The 26422-nt window shown below is 39.6% G+C and overlaps 1 protein-coding gene and 1 long non-coding RNA gene across 4 annotated transcripts in view; both read left to right on the top strand.

Annotated features, from left to right (window-relative positions):
• Positions 1-232: 232 nt before the first annotated feature.
• Positions 233-662, top strand: LOC141757485 (uncharacterized). The gene is made up of 3 exons (XR_012591656.1): positions 233-362; positions 492-558; positions 596-662. It is a non-coding gene; the product is annotated as an uncharacterized LOC141757485 (long non-coding RNA).
• A 7755-nt stretch (positions 663-8417) lies between these two features.
• The window catches only part of slc38a9 (solute carrier family 38 member 9), a 30860-nt gene continuing 12855 nt past the window's right edge, over positions 8418-26422 (top strand). Inside the window, exons 1-8 of one of the 3 annotated variants that reach the window (XM_074617316.1) lie at positions 8418-8529; positions 8660-8758; positions 10156-10299; positions 14202-14331; positions 22475-22593; positions 22703-22766; positions 22952-23045; positions 25112-25282. In XM_074617316.1, coding sequence (XP_074473417.1) covers positions 10202-10299; positions 14202-14331; positions 22475-22593; positions 22703-22766; positions 22952-23045; positions 25112-25282 — 676 coding nt within the window. In that variant the 5' untranslated portion in view covers positions 8418-8529; positions 8660-8758; positions 10156-10201. Of the gene's footprint in view, positions 8759-10155; positions 10300-14201; positions 14332-22474; positions 22594-22702; positions 22767-22951; positions 23046-25111; positions 25283-26422 lie in introns of all 3 variants that reach the window. The other 2 variants (XM_074617315.1, XM_074617314.1) reach the window with 2 other exon arrangements.

Below are 26422 nucleotides of genomic sequence, written 5' to 3'. Positions count from 1 at the left end.
CATTGAGCTGAGTCACATTCAGATACTAATATTTGATTTGTTACCTGCTTTGAACCTCAAACACTTGAAAAAAGAATCAACTTGTGGCATTTATAGATCACTGTATGAATATATATCTTTGAAAAAGATGTCTCTTCTCACCATCCGAGAACCCCGTTAAGGTCGAGAAGAGAAAAGACGTATGTGGATCTCATTATTCTTAAGGATAAGTGTGTTGCTGTTGTTCCATTATTTATACTATATGGCCATTCTAGTCTAACAGCTCCGATTTACACACTGTGTTTGCTGAAGTAAAGGTACTTTACATGTGTTCTGCTGAGCATGCAGCTTGTCTTCAGTGGCTCACAGAAGCTGAAGCCCCAGTAATACCAGTATAGATAGCTGAAGCCCCAGTAATGCCAGTATAGATAGCTGAAGCTCCAGGTCCCAGTAATACCAGTATAGATAGCTGAAGCCCCAGTAATGCCAGTATAGATAGCTGAAGCATCCAGGTCCCAGTAATACCAGTATAGATAGCTGAAGCCCCAGTAATACCAGTATAGATAGCTGAAGCCCCAGGTCACAGTAATACCAGTATAGATATCTGAAGCCCCAGTAATACCAGTATAGATAGCTGAAGCTCCAGGTCACAGTAATACCAGTATAGATAGCTGAAGCTCCAGGTCCCAGTAATAACAGTCTAGATAGCTGAAGCCCCAGTAATGCCAGTATAGATAGCTGAGGCCCCAGCAATGCCAGTATAGATAGCTGAAGCCCCAGCAATGCCAGTATAGATAGCTGAAGCCCCAGGTCACAGTAATACCAGTATAGATAGCTGAAGCCCCAGTAATGCCAGTATAGATAGCTGAAGCCCCAGTAATGCCAGTATAGATAGCTGAAGCCCCAGTAATGCCAGTATAGATAGCTGAAGCCCCAGCAATGGCAGTATAGATAGCTGAAGCCCCAGTAATGCCAGTATAGATAGCTGAAGCCCCAGTAATGCCAGTATAGATAGCTGAAGCCGCAGGTCACAGTAATACCAGTATAGATAGCTGAAGCCCCAGTAATACCAGTATAGATAGCTGAAGCCCCACTAATGCCAGTATAGATAGCTGAAGCCCCAGTAATGCCAGTATAGATAGCTGAAGCCCCAGTAATGCCAGTATAGATAGCTGAAGCCCCAGTAATACCAGTATAGATAGCTGAAGCTCCAGGTCGCAGTAATACCAGTATAGATAGCTGAAGCTCCAGGTCACAGTAATACCAGTATAGATAGCTGAAGCACCAGGTCACAGTAATACTAGTATAGATAGATAGACTGTTAATGGACGTGGATTTCAGACTGAAACATGCAGCTGAAACACATCCACCTGCTTAAGTTGAGAACAGTTCACCAAAGAGGAATTTCCTTCTCAGATTAATTTATTTTAAGATTTTAGTTTTTTTTGCGGCATGAGGAGGTCAGTAAAAATTAAAAAATAGAACAAAGTCTGGAAAAGGTGTTCAAGAAATGTATTTTTTTCTGCTTTTCCATCCTGTAAATCATCTCATGATCCCTGAGATGGATCGGATGGAGATGGAGGCAGTCCCAGTGCAAGCCACATAGTGATGCCTTCAAAACTCTTGTGGATACTTGAAACATTGAGAATGATATTTTATAATATTTTACTACATGCCCCTTAGAGCATTACTCAGTCTGACATAAACAGATAGATAAAGGTGAACCATGATGCTGGTGAACGCCTCCTTACTGGGTAGCATAGAAAGGGCTCAACATGCTGCTCAAACAGGCTTTTAACTGTTCTACCAATGTGCTCCTTTCTGCAGAACCATGTATCTTACCTTTCCCCTACTATCTACTAATAAGGAAGTGATGAAGTTGTCTTAAAGTGTCCACGTCTTACTTGTGTGTTCTTTTCTGGCTGTGAGTCCCTAAAAATCCATGAAGTGCTGCTTCTCCATTAGAGCTTGAATGGCAGTTTGCTGTACATTGAGCTCTGTGTGTACTGTATGTGAGCTGGTCACTAACGACAAAGAGCCTGATTCAGACTTTGACTTAACAACTACAGTACGTACGCTCTGCTGAGTCAGTACAAGGTTGTTCAAGGTCTTCTGCCGTAAGCAAAATCAAGGGCTCTCACAACCTTTTTCTGATGTAAAAAAAAAGAAATAAGCGTTCTAATAAATACATTTAATTTAATTTAAATAAATATAATAAATCATATTTTAAAATAATGAAAACACTGAGAATGGAATTACCTGCACTACAATGGCTCACATAGTTAATTCAATATTAACTGTCACTCACCACTCTTCTTACTACAGATGCTAAACCAGTGTCATTGAAACTCATCACAGATGTTTCACATTATGAATGAAAACAAAGCGAAGAGCAGCAGAGCGGTGTGTATAACAGGAATCTGTTGTTGAAATGTACACTATATTATTAATTAATTCATCAGGTTCAGTGTGAGTTAACAGCAAATTAAAACAAGGATGGACATTGTAATAACAAGGACATTAGAAATAAAGGCATGTGTAAAAAATACCTCTGCAGTTGAGGTAAATTTAAGTGCTATATAAATACTGTTAAACTATCAAAATGCTTAATATACGGAGAAATACACACAGCCCGTATTCAGAAAATGTGCGTTTGAAACAAGTCGTTAGGATTTCTGTCCATTTGTGATGTCACAAATATACAATATTTAGACCATTACGCGGTTTTAAACGTAAATATTCCAAACGGGTCCCAGTTTATTTCCTGTTGCAGTGTATGTAAATAACATCAGCTGACAGGAAGTAAACATGGACCCAAACTGTTGCCTAGCAGCGCAATTCCATAGCAATTCCATAGCAATTCCGTTAAAATGCACTAAAACGGAGCGTTTCAGACAGAGGGTAAATACAGGTATATTCACGCAGACAGTATGAGGAAAATAAAGTGTTTTTTTAACATAACAGCATGTAAACATGTTCTAGTATAAAAACAAAATACAAGTATGAACCTGAAAAGGAGCACGATATGGGACCTTTAAAAACAACACTGAGGTTCCAATCCAGTGTTCTTCTACTTATTGATATTAGAAATGAAAAGAAAGCAACTAATTATTGAAAGGCAGTGTAAAATGTAAGCAAAAAAAGCTCCTACACCCTATCGGAATGTTAGTCCATTTACTGACGAGTCCATTTCTGAACAGAAGGAAGTGAAACGTGCACATTTCAAACCACACAATATGTGTGTGTCTGAGTCGGGCCCTTTGTCTCAGTGTTACTCTACAGCGTACTGACTGCTGTCGACTCCAAGTTTAATGGAGTTGAGATGTAATCACATGACTGGTGTTGGTGTAGGAGGGAGAAAATGACTAAAATGGTAAAAAAACAAACAAAACAGTGTTCAAATAATTGTATTGGTGGCAGCCAGTTGTTGTGAAGCCTTTAGGTGCATGAAAAGCACAGGACTAGTTGGGTTTGGTGTGTTTGTGTCTGGTGTAGGGCATGAACCTTAATGAGTTGTTTTATTTTCATATGAATGGAAAAAAGTTATATAAAGCAGTGTAGGAAGTATAATTCAAAGCACAATTTATTTTAAAAAATGATGTGGAATTAGAATATATATTCAATTATTGACATGGATTTTATTCAGCATTGATGGCCAGTGGATTTGGCTCGAGAGGCACATTTTCTCAAAGATGAAATCTCGCCTTAGCAAAGATATTAAGATAAAGACATGATACTTATTCCCCTTAAAAAGATATGTCATCTGTCTTTTGTATTCCAAATATCACTCCAAAAAGCACTTTAAATAAAAGCCGCACTTTCGTTCCGCTGCTTTATAATCAGTTGACGTAGTGGGATCATTCCTATCCATGCCTTTGGTATAAAGCGACAATCATGGATCCCTGCTTCTAGAATCTGATGAGCTCCCATCATGTCCATTTCTGACAGCTTCTCATTGAGATGACAGTCTGGATTTGAACATATTGTGCATATTAATGCAAACTGCATATTAAATAATCATTGTCCGAGGTACTGAGACACTAAAGTCTCACGGATTTTTTGTAAAATGAGCACAACAGTTGAAATGTGGATTTCATCCTGTGGACATGAACAATGTGAAGATTACTCTAGCATGAACAGCAGTGCCAACTAAGGCTGTCACAACATTTTAAATGTTCAATGTTTAATCATAAATTCACAGTTTATAAGCTCAGCAGGCCGGGCCTGGTTCTCCAACGGGGGACATTGGTAAAATGCACTGTCCATCTGATCCAGTGGACTAGGCTTGTTGCTGCTGTGCTGAACATCTGAGAAGTAATGTGAGGACACCATACAGTAGATGGCACCAAAACGTAGTGTAACATGAGATCATGTGGGTTCATTCCCATACATTTGAATGAATTATTCGTTCTGATCCAATAGCATCTTCCATGAAAAGGTTCAGTATTTTACTTCCTGGTGTTTCATGTCATGACTTTGTGCTCTTTTCACAACATTTCATGAGACCAAGATAAAGGAGTTTAGGATAAGAAGGAAATGACCGTGGCTCTAAAACATCACTTTTTTTCTCATTTAGTACTTTAGTGTGCTCCTGTCTTTTCTGTCCAATCAAAACGGTGTACTGGATGTCAGTGGTGGACCCTCATAACAAGTTTCCTTATCGTACTGTAGAGCTAAAAAGATTCTTCAGAAAGCTGGGTGAGATTTTGTATTATTTGTCTAAAATCAGTGACCCTAACTTAAAAGAATAACAAATTAACCCTCACTTTTCCTCCTCCAAAATCTAAACATATTAAATAAATAGATAGAAATGCTTTGTATTTATAACAATGTTAGTCTCTTATTTGCATAATAAAAACTGGGTATTTATTATGTTCATATTTGTTATTATTTTTGTTCCCCTTAAAGAGGCAGAATGCTGCTTTACTTTTTTTTATCCCATTTCCAACAAATCCTGTATCCCTTATATTACTGCTGAGCTGTTTCTAAAGCATCTCAACAGTCAACCCTTTGACAAACAATAAGATAACAAGGATGATGAAAACAGATCAAGTCAATCTGGAAACTTCTTGCATTAAAAAGATGCTTAGCAACAGCAACCAGACAACTCTTAAATGTGTGATGCCTCAACGTGATGTCATGGTTCTGTATGTTCACTACAGTTAACGGTCAGCATCTTCCAGCGTGCATTCATATATATATATATATATATATATATATAGAAAAGAAAACGTGGAAAACGCTGTACTGCAATCCACTACACAGACTGAATGAGAAAGAATAAGAGAAGATAACTAGCATGGAGTTCTACTTCCTAAGCTCTGTGTACACCACCTAAACAAACCCACACTTTACTAAATGAATCATGTAATTAACTCAACATATTTGTACAATCTGATCCTGGGACAACTGGAGCGTCCTATCCCTAACAGATGACTTCCTGCTGTTCTTACTTTCTTAGTTGTGTGTGCACACAGTTTTCCTGTGTGATTATTAGCAACATTTCAGATGTCTTCACTTTCAGTTTACCTCCAAATAAAGTGGTTTAGGTGATTTGGATTATTCTCCATTTTCCTCTATAATTAGTGTGAAATGACACGGTTCTGTCCAGGAAACTTCCTAGTTGAATTGATCAGAAACTATGGACCTGTAAAATAATGTTACCGTTTATTTGCATGGCATACTGACATGAATATAATGATCTTTTCAGGATGTAAAGAGGTGACACCCCCTCTGTAGATTAGCTGTAGATTGCTCACTGACAGAGAAGAGCAGCTTTGGTCAGCTCGACTTAAGTCACTTAGGATTCCAATTGTGGCAAGATCAGTGGAATTAGTGGAAAACAATGATCAAAACTTCTGGTTGTTTAATTTAAACGGGATTTAAACGGAAGATTGTTTAGTCAGAACGTCCCTATTAGCGCCCTGTGATGTATTCAACTTTTCTGCTTTGACACATACAAAGTGGTAGTCATCACAGCTGCTCTTCTCGTCACTCAGGAAAGAACAAACAGTTGCTGATTGGATGATTTGGGGTTGTTGCTTTGAAGAGATAAATACCATACAGACAAACGGCTGTCCTTTAGGTCTTGTGATAAGAGAGGGAAGACTGCAGGATGTTGGACTTTGATGAACAACTTGATGAAAAGAGATCTGAACTGTTAACAAAGATCTCACGTTTCCAACCCTGACGCCTTAAAGCACCTTTACAACTTCTCTGTATCTTTGCTTATATCAATTCATGTGCTTTGTTTTAGCAAATAAGAAATTATAAAAAAAAACAATCCACTGGTCAAATCCTGGTCATAGGATTGGTATCCTATGAGAACTAAATTCTATATATTTGGACTATGTCATCCAAATGTATAGAACTTGGATTGCATAGAGGTATCCAGGATGAAAAAGGATCCTTTTACAACAGTAAAGAGGTGGGACTCACCTGGACTAAAGTGTATCTCTGTGCTTGTGCAGGTCGAGTGATGTGAATGTATGCACACTGAAGAAGACTGTTTTGTTCTGCCTTCTAGAACCGTCAGAGTTTTGGAGTGGGAAAAGTAGATGTTTGGTAAATCATTTAAAGATGGACTGAAGTGAATAATGAAAATGTGAAAAGGTGTATATTTAGATAAGTGTAATGTAATGTGTCCTATAGTCCTGTAGAGTAAGACTTAAAAAACAATGAAGTTTTGTACTCTGGCACTTTCTTTAATGTGTACTGTATTAGTTAATCTTCTACATGTAAAGTACTGTATGAATATTCATTACTTGCCTTGTAATGTTTGAAACGATGCTACGTTTAGAAATGGTAACCAAGAAAACAAAGTTTTTAGAGTGTATGCATGCCAATGGTTCGGTCCTAGTATAATAGGGAAACTATATGAAAAAATGGTGCTATGTTACATTATATAAAGGTGCTTCTATGGACCCCAGCTGAATGCATGCAAAGAGGAACTATCAAGAGAGAAAAAAAAGAGAAAATTCATGTCCTACTGCTGTTCTCAAATGGGTGCTGCCTCCCAAAGATGTCGGGAATTTGGAATTCCAACTTTCTATTCTAACTCTGGTGTACGATACAGAAATCTGACAACATGTCAGCAGACACACGGTGTGACTTTCACCCCGTTGAGTATCCTCCAAACATACATTTAGTGTTTGCTGGCAAGGAGCATTTTAACTCGGTTATTACAACCTGTCAGCTAAGAAGACAATAAATGGAATAGTGGGTGGCAGATATCCTACCTGATCACAATCGGTGAAGTCTAACTGTAAATGTCATCATTACCAGCCTCCACAGGATCAGGCTGAGTCAGAATGAGTATATATACCGTATGTATGGAAAAAGGCAACGTAAACCAACAGCATCTCAAACTTTGGAAGCAGTCATTTATGAGGTGGTTCTATTTTTAAGAAAAGAAAAATGTCATGTCTATTTACAGTTACACTGCCTTTGTGACAAAGGTCTAAAAGATCTATAGACAATCTAATGACATAATTTTGTACTCTTAATTCTTCAAATGTTTCTGTGTTTAAATCTTTTTTTTTTGTTCATGTAGCAGAGTTATAGGACAGCAAACATTAATAGTCTTTGAAAGGTCAAAGTTGTTTGAATTTGGAAAACGTCGTGCTGATTGTTGCTGGAAATGTTTATCGGTTGTATTGATCATCTTTCTTTTTATGTTGTTCATTAAATGTTTTACAGGATTATCAATGCTTTCATTTGTTTTTCATTTGAAGAGTGGATGCATCTGTGGGCTGTTGACAGTGAGGTCAAAAGTATGTGGATGTTAAAGGAAGCTTCTATTTCATCATCAAATCATAACATAATGTATGTTGTTGCCCCACGTATTCATATTAATAATGTGCACACACCGGACTTTATTTACACTCAATCCCACACACACACACACACACACACACACACACACACACACACACACACACGGACACACACACACAAATATATATATATATATTTCTCTATATATATTTTGATATATATGGTAAATGGACTTGTATTTATATAGTGCTTTTCTAGTCTTCCGATCAGTCAAAGCTCTTTACACTACATGTCAGTATTCACACACTCATTCATACACTGATGGCAGAGGCTGCCATACAAGGTGCCAACCTGCCCATCAGGATCTCATCTAGATACTCATTCACACACCGATGGCCTATGCCGTCGGGTGCAATTTGGGCAATTACTGTGTGTGTATATATATATATATAAATATATAAATATATATGTTGGCGGAAAAATATAAAGAAATATATAAAACATATATAATATATATATATATGGTATTGATATTATAAGCAAAAGATGCATATATATATATATATATTTTTTTTTTTTAAGAAAAATATACACAGATTTCCCTCCTGGTGAAGACACATCCCAGTTGTGTCCAGCAGGAGGCGGTAATGTAGTTTAACGGTCTCTGCAAACCCCCAGAAGAAGAAGAGGACCTACAAAACAAAGAAGAAGAAGTCGGGTGATTAATAACAATAAGACAGCACAGCTCGACTCATCACGGGAACAATCCTCCTAGTATATGATCTCCTTCCTTTACAGTAACAGTAACAGTTATTATATTACTGTATATATTATATAACAGTTATTCTTTCTTAGCCTCTGTTATCATCCGCCGCTGAGTGTTGTCGTCTGATTGTTTGTCTAGTTTTAGTCTCGTTAGTCAGACTGTGGTTGGAACATCTGCTGACACAGCGAACCTGAGATGAGCTGAAGACACCAGGAAGGAGCTTCACTGCACACTGTGGTACGGACTCATTCAACTCATTGTATCACGTTAACTACGCTAACATTATGCTAACAGTCATCTAGACGGGTTAGTCTCTGTGGGCTTTCACCTCAGTTAGTTGGCTAAGATAACGTTACTTCAGATAACGTTACTTCAGGAAACAGAAAGTCGCTCTCCGGTAGGAACACCTTTACACCTTTATCTAAAGTTAGCCGAATCTCAGCACTTAATATGAACGTTATTATCTCTGTACGTTTGTGTTATAAGATAAATTAAGTTAGGCTGAAGTCAACTCATCAGACAGTTTCAATAAGTCAACAACATGTTGACCAGACGATCCTTTGTGTTGTCACGTGCCGCCTGGCTGAGCTGAGGTATGTCACGTCACTGAGGCTATGTCACTGAGGTTATGGTTATGTCACGTCACTGAGCTGTTTGATCACTATCAGCTGTTTGATCACTATCAGCTGTTTGATCACTATCAGCTGTTTGATCACTATCAGCTGTTTGATCACTATCAGCTGTTTGATTACATCAGCTGTTTGATTACCATCAGCTGTTGATCACTATCAGTTGTTTGATCACCATCAGCTGTTGATCACTATCAGCTGTTTGATCACTATCAGCGGTTGATCTCTGTATTTCTGCTCTACCGTTTATATTGAAAATGAGGACAGAAGCAGCAGGTTAAACCACTGTTCATTTAACTTGAATAGAAGTTGGTTTATTATATTTTGTGTTAAATATTTCACTGCCTTGTATCTTGAGAACTGAATCAGCAGGTCCTGCAGTTGCACTTTTTATTATTTTCCAATAAAAGGTGTATGTATTTGCCATTAAACGTTGTTTACTTGTTTATATCCATAATTAATTTATCCCTGATTCCCTTACAAGAAAAACTGAGGAATCCCGACCTGTACTGTCCAGTATCAGATATTTATTCCACAGTCACACTGACTGAATGTTTGGCAAAAAAAGTTACTGTATCGATTTCAAATCATTGAATCGTATCGTATCGCTCTAGATGAGCCAAATATCACCCTGAATCGTATCTGAACCATGGAAATCGTATCGTATCGTTGTAAAAACGTATCGTTACACTCCTATTAGACTGTATGAAAATCAGCTTCCAGAGATTTGAAACATGCTTGAGACAGATAATCCAGTAAACACAGTATTCACTGTTATGGATTACCCAGTTATCAAGTGTCTACGGGTTGATTTTCAAAGCATGATGAAGTGAGTTGGAACCAGTGGCTACCTGGAAGGTAGAACAACACATTCACAAATCAGAAACAACACAGCTGTAATGTCAACTACATAGGATTTCTGTTAACGACTGTACTGCACAAATACTGTTTTATGGTAGCTCTGTGACAGTCACTGATTACATTTTACTACTCATTTCCTCCCAGTCAGGTGATGAGAGTTGAGAAGCTTTAGCTGAAAGTCCGAGGTATCATGGAGGAAGAATGCAGGCCTCTGCTGAGCTCACAGCAGACTGGAGAGAGCTACTCCCACCGAGGCTCCACAGACTCACTGGACTTCAAGGCTAAAAGGTAGATTACACTGAAACACTACACCGATCAATATGCAGTACTTACCAGCACACTACGCGTGTGTGTGCACATGACAGAGAATAATAAAGTTTCTCTAGTGAGATACAGCTGCACACAGGTTCATGTTGTTCAGTAGGTAACATGAAGGTGTTGCATTTACTGGCACACTAATAGAACATTTAGAGCTAATGTATACGTTTATACCAGACAACGGTATAAAGGGGATCATATTCATGATTTCTGGGCGTTACAACCAAAGTTGCCTATACAGAGCCAAACCAACAGTGTTTATCTGTCTCTCATTGGGTTGGACGATATTGAAATCCCCCTACTGACGACTAAAACAATGATATAAAAAAAAGCTGAGGAGGCACACAGATATAAATGTCTATAGGCTGGAGATGCATATGTTGCAATACAGACGTCTATAGGCTGGAGATGCATATGTTGCAATACAGACAAGTGGCCACAGAGTGGCGACAATGTATAGGCAGTAAGCACTGCGGGCCGCCGGGCTGGCAATACGCTGGCGGAAACCTCTTGCTGAAGTTGGTAAGTCATATTGGCGTTCTAATGTATTCACCATTTCCTTGAAACTGTCTTTTTTTTTTTTTAAATGCATGGATGGAAACCATTTCTTTTACAATGTAGCTGCCCTCGTACAGTCTCGCCACCGTTGACTGTCACGTTTACATCTTGTTGTTGTTGCCTTTTCGAAAGCCCCGACGATGGAGGGCTGATTGCTCGCCGTGGTAGGAGTTTTGGTCTGGCTGCTCTTTGTGGATGGAGTCGTGACAGTTGTTTTTCTCTCACACAGTTTTACGTATTTTGGGAGCAAAGATTTATGGTGTCCCGACTTGTTTATCGCACAGCTTTTACAAATCACTTTGTTCACATCTCTGGCTCTCCGTTGGGTTTAAAACCAAAGAATCACCAAATAGGTGCATTAGCATTCTTTTAGTCTAACGAGAGCGGACATTTTTCCTGGAGTTAATCACGTAGGCTACATCATCAGACGTTCGCTACGCTACAACAACGTGATGGAGCATAGAGAAAGAACCAGAAAAAGAGAGAGAGACTGAATATGATGCAAAATTTATAACAGGTGTTGCATAATTGAACATTGTTCTGTTATCGTGGACACATGAGGACCATTACCATGGCCAACCAATATAATGTAGAATGATAATCTCATCTATCGCCCAAGCCTAATCTCTCGATGCTTTCTGACTTCCCTACTCTGTCTGTGGCTCTCAGCTACAAATCCATTGGTTCCTACTGAAGAAATAAAAAACTACAAAATATATAGTTAATTTTTTTTAAAAGGCACAATGAAAGAAAATAAACTGAATTTGTTTTACAGAGGCAGATTAATTCACTTTTGGTGCTCCAGTGCAGGGGTACCTAACCTTTTTGACTACATGGACCAGACAGCAGTTATAATATTTCTGATGGACCGTTTGGGTGGGGGTGGGGGGTGGGGGGTGGGGGGTTGGTTGCTACACATCTGATGCTAATCTACTACTAATGTCATGTTATAGATATATGAAGCATAGTAAAAGCATAATGCAATTTAAACTACTGTACAAAACACACAAAAATCCAAACTGAACTCACCGTCAATGTGAGCCCTGATCCTGTTTTCCAGAGACAAGGTGGTCGTAGCGTTGTGTTATGTGTGTGAGTGACAAGCGCAACATGTTTCTAACATCAAGACTACTGCGGAGCTTTTTTTTTTGGCAGTCAGAGGTGAAAATCCGGCCTCACACAAGGATGTGGATGGGAATGGAAACAATGTCTTCAGTGCCATTATGGCATGTTCTGGGTATTCTCCGTTAATCGGTTAAAATGCTCAATGTCGGTTAGCGGTTAAACGGTTAATTATGGACATCCCTAGTTCATGTCGTTGTGAAAATCTACGTGTTTTGGAACGATCCGATGAGATGAAGATGAACAACGAGAAGAGACTTCTGTGTGTTTGTCGTCTTGACTTTACTCGTCAAGAGTTTCCGTTACTCTTCTCGTGCACTGATTCGTTTAAGCTGAACAGACAATCAGAGTGATTTCTCTCACCGACGAGCTCCGCCGCCGATTCAACATGCATGAACATGAATCGGCCAAACCGCCCGTGGGCAGACTAGACCCGACGGTGCGGGACACGCTCACCAACGGCCACAAACTGTCCCACAGCCGACCGTCGGCTCGGTGTGTCGGGGCCTTCAGGAGCCTGGCGGTATAGTGTTAAAGTTTTCTAGTTGTACACTTCATACATATTAACGATGAAAATCTTTTAATCTGGCATTGTGTCGTTTAGAGAATGACTCCATCGAGGAGATGGAGGCTGTTTACTGCATTTTGCTCACATGATGTTTTGTTGGACTGCATTTTAGTTTATCTTTAATTCCTGTGTGTGTCAGGCCAATAAAGTAGCTTCTACCCAAAGTTTGAATCCAGCATGGACCCTGGTCTTCTGAGCTGGCCTAGACTATGCACGGTTCTCTTTTCTGACAGTGTTTGTTAGATAATAAACAAGGTGCTTTCTACAAGTTGGGCCTGGAATTCGCTTGACAAGCAAATACTAAGACATTGCGTGAGTGTGTGTGTGTCTTTGGCACCACCCTAGTATTAGCTGTGTGAATTTTAATCCAGTTAGGTATTTCACAGTGACCAACTAGCTTTCTAGCACATAAAGCATTACATACTGTACACTGCCTTCCAGGAAGTCACATACACGTGTACGTTTGTTTTAGCGTGTATGAATTCCTTCAGTCAAGACATTGTGCTCTGTATTATTCCAATTTAGGGATGCATTTAACTTTTCACTTTCAATCTCTCTGTTATTTTTGGATCAATTGCGTGATCTAATAGTGAAAAAATGCCCGTCATTAGTTGACAGAGCCCAAGTTGACATAAACCGATTTCTTATTTTGTTCGACCAACTTTCTTAAGATATTCAGTTTAGATGTGAAACCGAGAAGAGCAGCAAATCCTCACATTGGAAAAGCTGGAATCACACAAAGTTTTTGCCTGATTTAAACATTTAAAGTCCCCATGCAATTAAAATGTAATTTTCCCAGTTATAATCCTGCGTCCCTGTGTTAATTGTTCCTTTACCTCTTGTTATATGCCAAATATATGTAATGTCAAAGTATTTTGACATCAAAGTCTGATCAGAGTCTCTGTCTTTTCTCTTCCTGTAAATGGTTTCAAATGTGTGATGACTCATCCTGCACTCAGGGGCATGTATAAAAATTCATCCAATCAAATGAGACTTTGGGCGACTAGCTAGCCAATCGTTTGTGGATCGAATCAATATTTGATCGAAGTAGCTAACAGAGCAATATGGAGAGATGCACAAAGAGATGTGTTTTTGGATATCAGAGGGCAAAAACGCTGTTTTCATTTCCAAAACAATGTGGCTGAAGTCTGATTCATTCAGGGGAAACTTTACCGATTTTCAACCAACTCCGTTACTGCGGAGCAGCAGTACATGCAGGGAACGTCCACCGGATGGTCTCTGGGTGCTGTTCATCTGCATGTACTGTTGGGCTACAGTAAAGTTACCACACAGCCGGTCTGTAAAGTTTCCCCTCTCATCTCTCCCTCGTCCTCCTCCTGATCTAACAACAGGTGAGGGAGGTGTGTGTGGAGCCAACAGCTCTGTATCAAGCTAAACTGTAAGCCCGCCCACTTTTTAGAGGCCCAATCAAATGCGACTCATTTGATTTAAATCCCTCTTTTAAACCGCTCAAATATTCCGTTTCACTGCGAGATACGTCACAATACGGCAGTTAGAGACGCTCTAACTTCCGTTACATGGGGACTTTAATGGATTATGGAAATGGTCTGATAGAATGAATACTAATAGAAATGATGTGATTTTTTTTGTCTGCTTCCTCTAGGCCTTTCTACGTCGAGCCCAGGAATATCGTAGGTGATGACCTGAAGGAGAGAGTCTCTGCTGAGGCTTCCATCCTCAACAGCAGAGTCCATTACTACAGCAGACTGACGGGCTCTTCTGACAGACTGCTAGTAGGTCCAATCACTACCTAGTTAGTTGTTATAGCCATCGATAGATTATCACCTACCTACAACACACAGTAGCAAGGGACCACATAACCTAGACCAGGGGTCAGCAACCTTTACTATTAAAAGAGACATTTTAGGCAAAAAATAAATAAAAAAATCTGTCTGGAGCCGCAAAACCTTTGAGCATTATGATGAAGGTAACACAGTTTATAGTCCAAGTATCTAGTATATAAGTCTAATGCAGTGAGGGCCAAAGAACAAATGTACTACGGAGTATTAGGGACACATTGAGGGAAAAAAATCTGAGATTTCCAGAATAAAGTCATAATACTTTTTTTCTCGAAAAATTATGACTTTTTTTTAATTACGACTATAAAAAGTCGTAATATTATGAGAATAAAGTCATAACTTTATGAGAAAAAAGGCGTAATATTACGAGAATAAAGTCATAAGTTAACGAGAAAAACAAGTCGTAATATTACAAGAATAAAGTCATAAGTTTAAGAGAAATAAGTCGTAGTATTATGAGAATAAAGTCATAATATTATAAAGTAGTAATTTGACGTGTTATTTTCTTTTTTTTCTAGTAAAGTTATGACTTTATTCTCGTATTATTACAACTTTTTTTTCTCGTTAAGTTATGACTTTATTCTGGTAATATTATGCCTTTTTTTCTCGTAAAGTTATAACTTTATTCATTAAAAATGGAAATGAATAACTGTTTTTTTTCATTTCACATTTTTATTTTTATTTATCATTGTTGTAGGTCTATGGTACGACAGAGTATTAGGGCCACATTGAGGAAAGAAAATAAATCTGAGATTTCGAGAATAAAGTCATAATATTATGAGGAATAAAGTAGTAATTTTACGTGTGATTTTCTTTTTTTCTCGTAAAGTTATGACTTTATTCTCGTAATATTACGATATTATTTATTTATTTTTTTTGCCTAAAATGTCTCTTTTGATAGTAAAGGTTGCTGACCCCTGGGTTAGGGAAACACAGCAGTTAGCTGTAGAGCTGCTGGCTCCAACTCAACTATGTAAAAGCACATGGGAACGGTTGATCATCGTGGTCATCGGCTTATTTATTGTTATCATTATGAGCATCAACTAGAAGCAATGCCTGCTACTTTGAGTCTGTATGTGAGAACAGCCCTTCAGATGTAGTCTTAAGACAATGTACATGTCATGAAATGTCGACTGTAATCCACAACCCAGTCTTTAGTAGCTCAGATGGAGATGCACTCTGTGAGCTTTAATGTTAAGATCTGTTTTATCAGAGATGTTAAATCTCTGACCGTTGCGAGGAGATGTAGTAGGCATAGACCATCGCTCCGCAGAACCCCCGCAGAGTTTAATGATATCTTCATACTTTAGCAAACTTTTTAAAAGTTTTGGTCGCCTCAATCGATTTCTAAACGCATTTCACACACGCTGATGGCGGCGAACACAAGGAAGATGGCTGGTAAAACGTCGGTAGCTTCTCGTTCAGCTGACAACGAGGAGTTGGCTGAGCTAGTTAAGCTAGCAGTTTCAGAAGCTATCAAGGAAGCTATCCCTGGACTTGTGGAGGACGTTGTCGCTCAACTGACAAGTAAGACGCAGGCTTTGGTGGATGCGCAAGCTGCTGTATTTCGTGGCGAGATGGTTGTCATGAAAGCTGATATCTCAAAGTGTGTGGATTATATAGAGGAGAGCGAAAATCGCTCGGCGGAGTGGGACAGCCGGCTCGCTGTATGTCGCACCCGGTTGTGGAGGACAAGATAGCTGACATGGAGGACAGGTCACGCAGAGATAACATCCGTGTGCACGGTGTGCCCGAAAACGCAGAGACATCCCATGCTCTTGCTTACCTGTCGGATGCCATCCCACAGTGGTTTCCAGCGTTGGGTCAAGTTGAAATCATGCGTGCACACCGCGTAGGAGCTCCCAAGGAAGACGCAAATGGCAAGCCTTTCTCTCGCTCATTCATCTTAAAGCTGCTGCGTTTTACCGACAGAGACATGATACTTAAAGCCGCTCGGAGCACCGCCGTGGAAATAGGAGGGAAGACCATCCGCTTCACCCCTGACTACAGCCCGCATACTTTCAAGCGCAGATTGGCCTTCTCCAACGCAATGGACGCTCTGCAGAAACTGGATTTTCGTACTTTTCTCATCTATCCAGCGAAACTTAAGGCAACAGGTGGAGGAGTGACCCATCTCTTCAACACTCCACAAGAGGCGAATAACTTCGTGCACTCCTTAAAAGAATAGAGCCTCCACTCATTCAGGTAACTTGGCTGGATAGCTCAGTGTGAACTATAAGAAGTGGACTGTAAGATATGGCATATGCAAACTCATTACTGGTTTGCATCTCTTTTATTTAAGTATCAGTTTTTCTTTGTTTCTTAATAAGGAAAGCCAACTTCAATGTTGTGCTCCGTTCTGTTCTGTATGCTGTGTCTCTAACTAGGACAGGCTGGCTTTGGACTTTTGCAGCACTAGATATCTGACACGATGCTAATTGTGCTATAAGCTACAAGCCCTAAGCCTGCACTCTTTTTGTTCTTAAAACTCAATACTTATACAGTACACTTGATTAATTTAGTTTAAATCTACTGTGTAATTAAAACGACTAAGGTATGATACAATTGTTTCTATTATGGGGAGGGAGGGGGGGCTGCTGTACGCGATGGTGGCAATAACGCCACAACATGCCACTCGAGGATCACGGGTCCAGCTGATGGGGAAAACTCCGACTCCCTAGGAGGAGTCAGGGAGTTGTTTGTTTGTTTGTGTGTTTTTTATAATTTTACTTTATTTATTAACATCATTATTATTATGTATGTGTGTGGGGTTCTTTTTTCTTTTGTTATTATTTTTATTTGTTATGCTCTCATGTTGTTTGGAGAGTGGCGGGTTTATGGCGACTGGGGTTTTTGGGATGGGACTGATCTCTTTCATTTCTCTAAATTCATACTGTGGTCGGATCACTGCATTACTTGGGGAATATGCTATTTTTTCCTCTCTGATTTCAAATATACTGTAACATATATTAGTTATTTTTAGTCAACATGAGTAATATACATGTAGTCAGCTGGAATGTAAACGGGTTGAATGGTCAAATTAAGCGCACGGCCTGTTTAGACTTCCTGCGTAGATTACGAGTGGATGTTGCCTTCATACAGGAATCTCATTTAAGAACGGCAGATGTTCGTCGTTTTTCGAATAAACACTACTATGTGGCTGCATCTGCATCGGTAGATACCAAAACCAGGGGCTCATTAGTAGTACTGAAACGTAATCTCTCAATTAATATAATAGGACAATTTGGTAGTGAGGACGGTAGGATCTCTTATATCAAGACTAGTGTATCTGGGCGTAAATTCGCTTTTATTTCTGTTTACGCTCCATCCCAATATGAACCAGAGTTTTTTCCAAATTTAACAGCAACCTTACTACATCTTCAGGATTTCTCACTTGTTATTGGTGCAGACATGAATTCTTTTCTAAATTTCACATTGGATAAATCTGCTCAGCGTATCACGTCCACCCAGTTACATACATCTAAAGATTTTCAGAACTTCATATCAGCACTTAATCTAACAGATTTATATCGAACGATCAATCCTACATCTAAACAATATACTTTTTACTCAGCAAGACATCAAAGTTTCTCTAGAATAGATTATATACTAGCTTTACCTGCATCTTTCTCTGAAATACATAGTGTTGTAATCAAGCCCTGCTCTCTATCAGATCACAGTATTGTCTCAGCGCAGTTCACACTCCAGGGCACGCCTCCCAGGGCATCACGATGGCGTTTTAATGTCTCGCTTCTCAAAAATGAAGAATTTTGTGTCTCTCTTAGGGAAAAACTAAATACCTTTTATAGGTTTTAATGTTGGCTCAGTAGACGACCCGAGATTCTTATGGGATGCCATAAAGGGCTGTATTAGGGACTCCTCAATTGCATTCTCCTCTCACCTTCATAAAAGTAAACTTAGCAAGATAGCTGAACTGGAGAATCTTCTCGCTCAGCTTGAGGCTCAACAACAAGTTACACATTCAGAGGTGTTACAGGGGAGTATAGTGGTGACAAGAGCTGAACTCAACTCTTTGTTGAGACGTAGAGCAGAGTTTTTGATGCACAGGACCAGAAGAACATACTATTTTAATGGAGCCAGACCGAGCCATCTTTTAGCTTTAAGATTGAAAAAACATGAAAAATATTCAATTATTACGGCCATAAAAACACCTCACCGTACTTTGATTGACCCTCGGGATATCAACACTGAATTTAAGAACTTTTATTCCACCCTTTATAAATCTGAAATCTCACTTGATACAAGTACATGTACAGGTTTTTTTCAAGGACTTAATCTGCCTTCTGTATCTGACAATGAAGTGCTCAATACCCCCATTTCCCTAGAAGAGGTAAGGATGGCTTTGAGTAATATGAAGAAAGGCAAATCCCCAGGTTTGGACGGAATTCCACCGGAACTATATCTTACTTTTTGGGATAAACTAGGCCCACTGCTATTGGATATGATTAATACAGCAATTGACAAGGGTAAATTTAACATAAGTGCCAACACAGCCATAATCACAGTGCTTCCCAAACCAAATAAAGATTTGACTCAATGCGGTAACTTCAGACCCCTCTCCCTTCTGAATGGAGATATTAAATTATATGCTAAAGTACTTGCAACCCGATTAGAGGTACATCTTACGAAACTGATACACAATGACCAAACTGGTTTTATTAAAACTCGTCATGCATCTGATAATGTACGTCGTCTGTTGCACATTATCCATGCAACGGGTAGTATTGACTCTCCCTGTTCGGTCCTATCGTTGGATGCTGAGAAAGCGTTTGATAGGCTAGAATGGGACTATCTTTGGGCTACTTTAGATAAATTTGGACTAGGTACACAATTCATTAACATGATCAAAGTTTTATATACAAATCCTTCGGCAATGGTCATCACTGGCAATACTTGCTCCGCTCAGTTTCCAATTTCTAGGGGAACTCGCCAGGGCTGCCCCCTTTCGCCGCTACTATTCGCTCTGTCCCTTGAACCCTTGGCGCATAAAATCAGACAACATCCATTAGTACATCCCATCACTTTTTGTAACACCGATCACCGGATATCATTGTATGCTGATGATATCCTTCTTTATTTAGATAACACAGGTCCTTCTTTACCACATTTGCTTTCTACTTTCGATTCGTTCAGCTTGCTATCAGGATATAAAATCAATTGGACAAAATCAGCATTGATGCATTTAAATTCAGTTATTTCTCAAACTCCCATGCCCTCCCATATACCAATAGTTAAGTGTTTCAGATATCTTGGTGTTGATATTTTCCCCTCTATATCAGCCATTGCACTATGAAACTTTCAAAATATATACAATTGCTTAGAGAAGGATTTCGAACGCTGGGCAAATCTCCCAAATTCACTCCAAGCCCGAATAGCAATAGTTAAAATGGATGTACTCCCTCGTGTTAATTTTTATTCTTCTATGATACCTCTTGCTCCTCCTATTGGGTTTTGGGAAAAACTTCATACGTCAATCTCCAAATTCATATGGAAAGGAAAGAGGCCTCGTTTAAAATTCACAACCCTCCAACGAGACAGGACACAGGGAGGGCTGGGCCTACCAAACTTTAAGGTGTACTTCTGGTCCTTTGTGTTACGTCCTCTCTCTACATGGCTCAACCCAAGTTCTTCAGCCTCTTGGAGACCAATTGAGGAAAATTTATCGTCGCCTCATAGACTACAAGACCTAGTGTATTCCAACATACCATTGAAAAAAGCCAAATTACGTTTAAGCCCTATAATTTCATTTCTACTTGTAACCTACCGTACTGTAATGAAGCAGACGCATGCAGGTCTTAAATGGCACAATCATTCACCAATTTTCAATAATTTCTCCCTTCTTTCCGGCAACATACCTTTCTCATTTCCACAATGGAAGATCAGGGGAGTAAATATATTAAAGGACCTGTATGGTGATAGTGGCTTACGAGCCTTTAACGATTTACGCGCTGAATATGATCTCCCGGGCTCATCGTTTTTTTTCTACTTGCAGTTGAGGTCAGCCATGCGGACATATGGTGTACCATGGGGATTAACGCTCCTTACACACCCTCTTCATAAAATATTGGCTTCAGTGGGATCAACACGAGGAATGGTCTCTAAACTTTACACATTTATTTCTGTACCATGTAAACATTTACCAGTAGAAACTGCATGGCGTAGGGACTTAACCGATATAAATGACGAAGAGGTTTCCTGGGACACGGTGTGGAAAAATTTGTGTGGTACATCTAAAAATCCAGATCATCAATTAATACACTATAAATTTGCCCACAGGATGTACCTCACCCCTAGAAAGCGTCACTCTATGAAGATCATTACATCTCCCAACTGCGATCTGTGTCCATCTGGTGCTCTGGGTTCATTCTTGCATATGTACTGGAAATGCCACGCTGTGTCTCAATTCTGGAAGCAAATATCTCTCACCTTAAGCGACATTCTTGAAGTTAGGATTCCACTCTCACCTATTTTATTTTTATTAACTGATGACTCCTCTTTAAATCTGTCTTTGCAACAGAAACGTATTTTATGGGCTGGTCTCACTGCAGCCAAGAAAATGCTGGCCTTAAGATGGCAACCACCGCACTCCTTGACTAGACAACAGTGGACTAACTCGATGTTAGAAATTATCTTGATGGAGGGGTCCGTGGCCCGAATGCACGGGGCCAGCGGTAAGACCCTCAGAGCGTGGGATGCAGCTTACAATCTAGTTAAAGATAAAAACATAGCGTGATCGACAGTAACTTTGACTTTTTTTTTTTTTTTTTTTTTGGTTTTGGGGGAAAGAGATCAGGGGTGGGGGGGTATTTAGGGGTCGCCTTGGGAAGGGAGGGGGGACATAGGGTTGTGCATTAGACCTGGAATGAGGGCTTTGTATATGTACCTGTGTATGGGGGGAGGGGGATGTATAAAAGGGATAAAATGAATGATATGTAACATCTTTCTCTATACCTTTTCAATAAAAAAGAATTGATCACAAAAAAGAGATGTTAAATCTAAATCACAAGGTCCCCACACCAAACCATGTGTCATCTCCCCTGTAAAGCTTTTACAATGGCTGCATGTCAACATTGCACAGCATGTGTGTTGTTTTCTTCTATGGTTCTCCTATTGGCTGGCGGGAACCACAGACCAAGGAGCACACGCCAGACGCACTGAATTATAATAAGAACCGTGCAGCATGTTCTTTTCCCATGTGGTAATCCATCTATGGTTATAGTAGACTATGAGATTGTTGCAACCGTGATCATTTCAATATTCCTATAAAAGTCCTTTATCATAGCAGACATAGTAGGTAACTAATCATTCTCTTTTTAATCACTAACAATGGCTCCGTTTTCTTCAAGTGTTCTCTCCATCGTTCACTCATTCACTGCTTCTTTTCCAACAGATACTCTGTGGTGAACGGTAAACTGAGATTCACTAGTGTAGTGGAGGCAGTGTGGCATGACTGTCAGTTTTGTTACATAAAACATTAGATATAGTGCACTATATAGTAACTTACTAGGGAGTGATTTCAGACACAGTTTGTGACCATCAGCCAGCATGCACAATAGCAGGACGCTGAAACTGAATCATCCATCATTCATTTTATTATTTACACCTGTGCTTTTCCTACTGTGACATGTCAAAATGTCTTTAGTGAAAAAGGCCTTTTGTCTGTGTTTAGTACACACACTATTATTTCCTCTCGAAATGGTGGACAACAGAATCTTAAAAGAAAACAAATAACCTGTCAGTAAACATTGCTGGAGCCATACAATTTACTGCAGTAAGGACCGTTTCAGTTTGTTGGTTTTATTTACAGAGCAACTAATGTAAATAGATTTTCAAGCTTAGGAAATGTGACCAGTGGTGATGCACATACATTGAAAACACTTTCTACTGTCCTCCTCTTTCATTTATCAAACAAAACCACTGTGCCCAGTGCCCTTGCAAGGAATGTGGTCAGATGAAATAACAGTTATTCTGGTTAGGTGACCTTACTTTTCATAAAGGCTCATGTTACTATACCTGTGAGGACTTCATCTTTAATATCTGGCTGTTTTTCCTTCAGAGTCCTCCAAACCATGTGATCCCCGGGCCGGAGGAGATCTACATCTACAGCCCACTGGGGACGGCTTTCAAGGTGACAGGCAGTGACCACACCTCTAAAAACCCCAGTATCATCACCATGTAAGCCCTACAGTCCTACAGTCACATTTAATCAGTCCGTTAAATTCACCTAATCGTTGCCAATGTCTTTGACTGCTGTGATTATTACCGTGATTTTCTCTCCTCACAGATTTGCCATATGGAACACAATGATGGGCACGTCTATACTCAGCATACCCTGGGGCATAAAGCAGGTGATTTGCTTTATTCCACATACTTCCAAGTGCTTGGCTCGTTCCAAGCCACTAAAATGACTATAGCTGTGTATTGGTTTCAGTTCTTCTTGAAATGCAGACGTGCAATATGTATGCTCATTAAATTTGCCTTACAGGACATAAAACTCAAACTTGAACAGTCAGTGTTGTGTTTGTCCCTTTAGGCTGGTTTCACTCTGGGGATCCTCATCCTCATCTTCACAGGCCTGCTGATGCTCTACTGTTGTTACATCGTCCTCAAATCACCAAAGGCAATACGTAAGTCCAGCAACACTTTTACAATATGGGATTCTGCTTAAAAGTTATAATTTCTGATTTAAAAAATGTAATAAATGGGAATTATCCTTTAAAATCTGAATATGTTTCTGATATAAAACAACTTGTTTCATAGAATGAAGTTATTTTGTGGTTGGATCAGGAGCCTTTTAGGAATAAAGTCTATTGCAGAGAACAGTACTAGTAGACACACTCACAGTCGCGAATGAGGTGCAAACCGATTTATTGAGATTAGTATCAGCTCGGACTTGCACTCCCTGACCTTTTGTCCAAAGCTGGAGCAGATCTTGGCAGTGTGCAGGAGGGAGTGTCAGCATTCCCAATCATACAAACACATACATATTAAAACAATCAGTTGTTTTATCCCCTATTCACCGATGACCCCAGACACTGTGTGTGCCTTTGCTTCCGATTTGCCTCAGGTGCTTGGAAGCCAGGTATACCTGCTTGTTTAATAACCCATAGTAGGTGTTTGTGATGAGTGTCTGTTGTCTACATGTTCCCACAGAGGAGTGGCTCCTTTAGCATGTACTTGCCAGCCTTTTACACCTCACATCAACATGCACACTGACACTGCCGAAGTCAGTCAGTCATCAAAAATTCTTTTGATTTTCCTCCTTTTTCCCTGCACATATAAATGGTGCATATATAAAAACATGTGTTTTAAAAGTAAGCAAGGTGGGAGGAGCTTTATTTTTATAAAATTAATTTTGTAAAATTAATTTGGTAATGTTTTGTCAAATGATAAATGTCAGTGTTCCTCAGCAGAGAGGCTTGGGCATCTCCTAGACCAGGGGTCAGCAACGTAAAATTACTACTTTATAATGTGGCCCTAATACTCCGTCGTACCGTAGACCTACAACAATGATAAATAAAAACTTCCTTAAGTCTTTATGTCTTGTATCTCTCTACCTACCTATGATATGGATATTGTCTCATCCACAGAGCAGGGTAAGGACTGGTACAGTATTTATGAAAGAGCTACAGGGAAAGCTAATGATTGGGACTCAAACTCTGATTGTGGATGATTTCGTAGTAAAAGATGTAAAAGGCCTGGGGGTCTCATTTATAAAACAGTGTAGGATCCATACTAAAAATGTACGGCCGGGTGGAGGTGACTGGAGGAGGCAGAGTGGCGCACCGCGGTGGCGCACTGGAGACAGTCTGATAGTTGCATCGGATAGCCGTTTTCATTTTGTCTATATGTATACTGTATCTGTCCCTATCTAATAAAACATAAATAAATTAATAAGTCACGTCATGTTCACTGCAGCGATTTTACACAACAACTTTATGAAAACGAATATGGTACTTGGTGATATCTGCACACTATTAGAAGATATTATTAAAACTATTGGCGCTCTGTTCTGCCATTCTTTAATGCTATTTGATATAATCTTGGATTTCTACAACCCATGATGATGATTTCAACAGCTGCTCCACAGCTGACTGCGAGTGTCGGTAGTCCGATCCTCTCCTCTGCGCTCTGGAGGTGGAGGGACAGTGATGGTGACACAGCGCTGATGAGATATTGAGCAGAATTTGATTTGAGTTGGCTGATATATTTTACATTTGTAAGGTGCTTGTAGAATAGTTATGGCTCAATAGCACAAATAACACTGTTTTTAAATGTTTATGATAAAGTGGATAGGGCCTATAAGTATGAAGTGAAGTTAAATGTGTGAGAGGCATCTTTATACGTATAATGACATTTAATGTCTACAGTCTGGCTTCAATTCACCACCTCACCATCTGCGTCTCCAGTTTCCTCTACCTCGGTGCCTCCATAATGTGCGTACGCACGGGTCAAAGTTTCCGTACCGGTGCGCACATTCTCCCGTCAAGTTTGTTTTTATAGATCACAACTATTGCGTGGGAAGTGGCGTACGCACATTTCAGGCCCCGTTTTGTGCGTACGCAACGGTTATAAATGAGACCCCAGAGCATTAAGAACACCAAAATATGCTGCTTTTTTTCCAACAATATGGTCTGTGACATGACAGAAAGTAATCCCACATGTATGTCTTCATTCTCTGTGTTCTGTCCAGCCTACGTGGACACGGTCGACTGGGAGTTCCCCGATGTCTGTAGGTACTACTTTGGCAAGTTTGGCCAGTGGTCCAGCTTGATCTTCTCGATGGTGTCACTTATTGGAGCCATGGTGGTTTACTGGGTCCTCATGTCCAATTTCCTCTACAACACCGGACAGTTTATCTACAGTAAGTCACAATGCTCTTGTCATTACCAGAAAAGAGGTATCACATAATTCTGTAGTTCTGTTTTGGTTGATTATTTAAACAAAGACAAGTCAGCACTTTAAAGCTGCAGTTTGTAACTTTTATGAAAATAACTTTTTTTTATATACATTTGCTCAAACTGTCTCTGTATACTGACAGTAGTACATGAGACAGATAATCTGTGAAAACACCATGTTTCTCTTCCTCCTTGTAGTGCTCCTAATGGTATTAACAAGATTCCACCGCACCCAAAGTAAAACATCCAATCAGAGCAGAGGAGTCTGCTCTGTCAAGCTGTCAATCGCAGCTCCTAAAGCTCATGAACTCTGGTCAAACTAGTCAGCGCTGATCAAATATGAATCAATATTCTGTTACTGTAATGCCTATTTCTCTACTCTGAGGTGTCCAGAATCATCTTGTAGTGTACTGTTTAGCTGTAAAATGAGAACGTTTGTGACCCGGCAGCCATGTTGAGATCAGTTGAGGAAATACCAAGCACCGCCCACCAGCCGGAGCACACTCTCATTTTACAGCTAAACAGTAGATAAAAAGTTATTTTTTATAAAGTTACCAACTGCAGCTTTAAAGGCAACACTCTCTGGCTACTGTACCTTGGCCTTTTCTATCTGTACAATGTGTTTGTGCTTCAAATGACATGACGCTGTGCAACATGGCTGATGTGTGTGGCCCTCAAGTCTGCCTCGCCATGTGCTCACCACTGAGTCCATTGTCATGTTATGTTGCGCATTATGACTTTAAAGGTTTAGTTCAGGGGTCAGCAACCTTTACTAACAAAAGAGCCATTTTAGGCAAAAAAAGAAGAAAAAAAAAGAAAATCTGTCTGGAGCTGCAAAACATGTGATCATTGTGATGAAGGTAACACAGTTTATAGTCTAAGTATATAGTATAGAAGTCTAATGCAGTGAGGGCCAAAGAGCAAATGTGCTACGGAGTATTAGGGCCACATTGAGGGAAAAACATCTGAGATTTACAGAATAAAGTCATAATATTACGAGAAAAAAGTCGTAACATAACGAGAATAAAGTCAGAACTTTATGAGAAAAAAAGTTGTATTATTACAAGAATAAAGTCAGAACTTTATGAGAAAAAAAGTTGTATTAT

Source organism: Sebastes fasciatus, chromosome 19 (assembly GCF_043250625.1).
Source record: "Sebastes fasciatus isolate fSebFas1 chromosome 19, fSebFas1.pri, whole genome shotgun sequence".
NCBI classification, from domain to species: domain Eukaryota; kingdom Metazoa; phylum Chordata; class Actinopteri; order Perciformes; family Sebastidae; genus Sebastes; species Sebastes fasciatus.
Note: the sequence above shows the minus strand (reverse complement) of the source record. Positions and strands in the feature narration are given on the sequence as shown.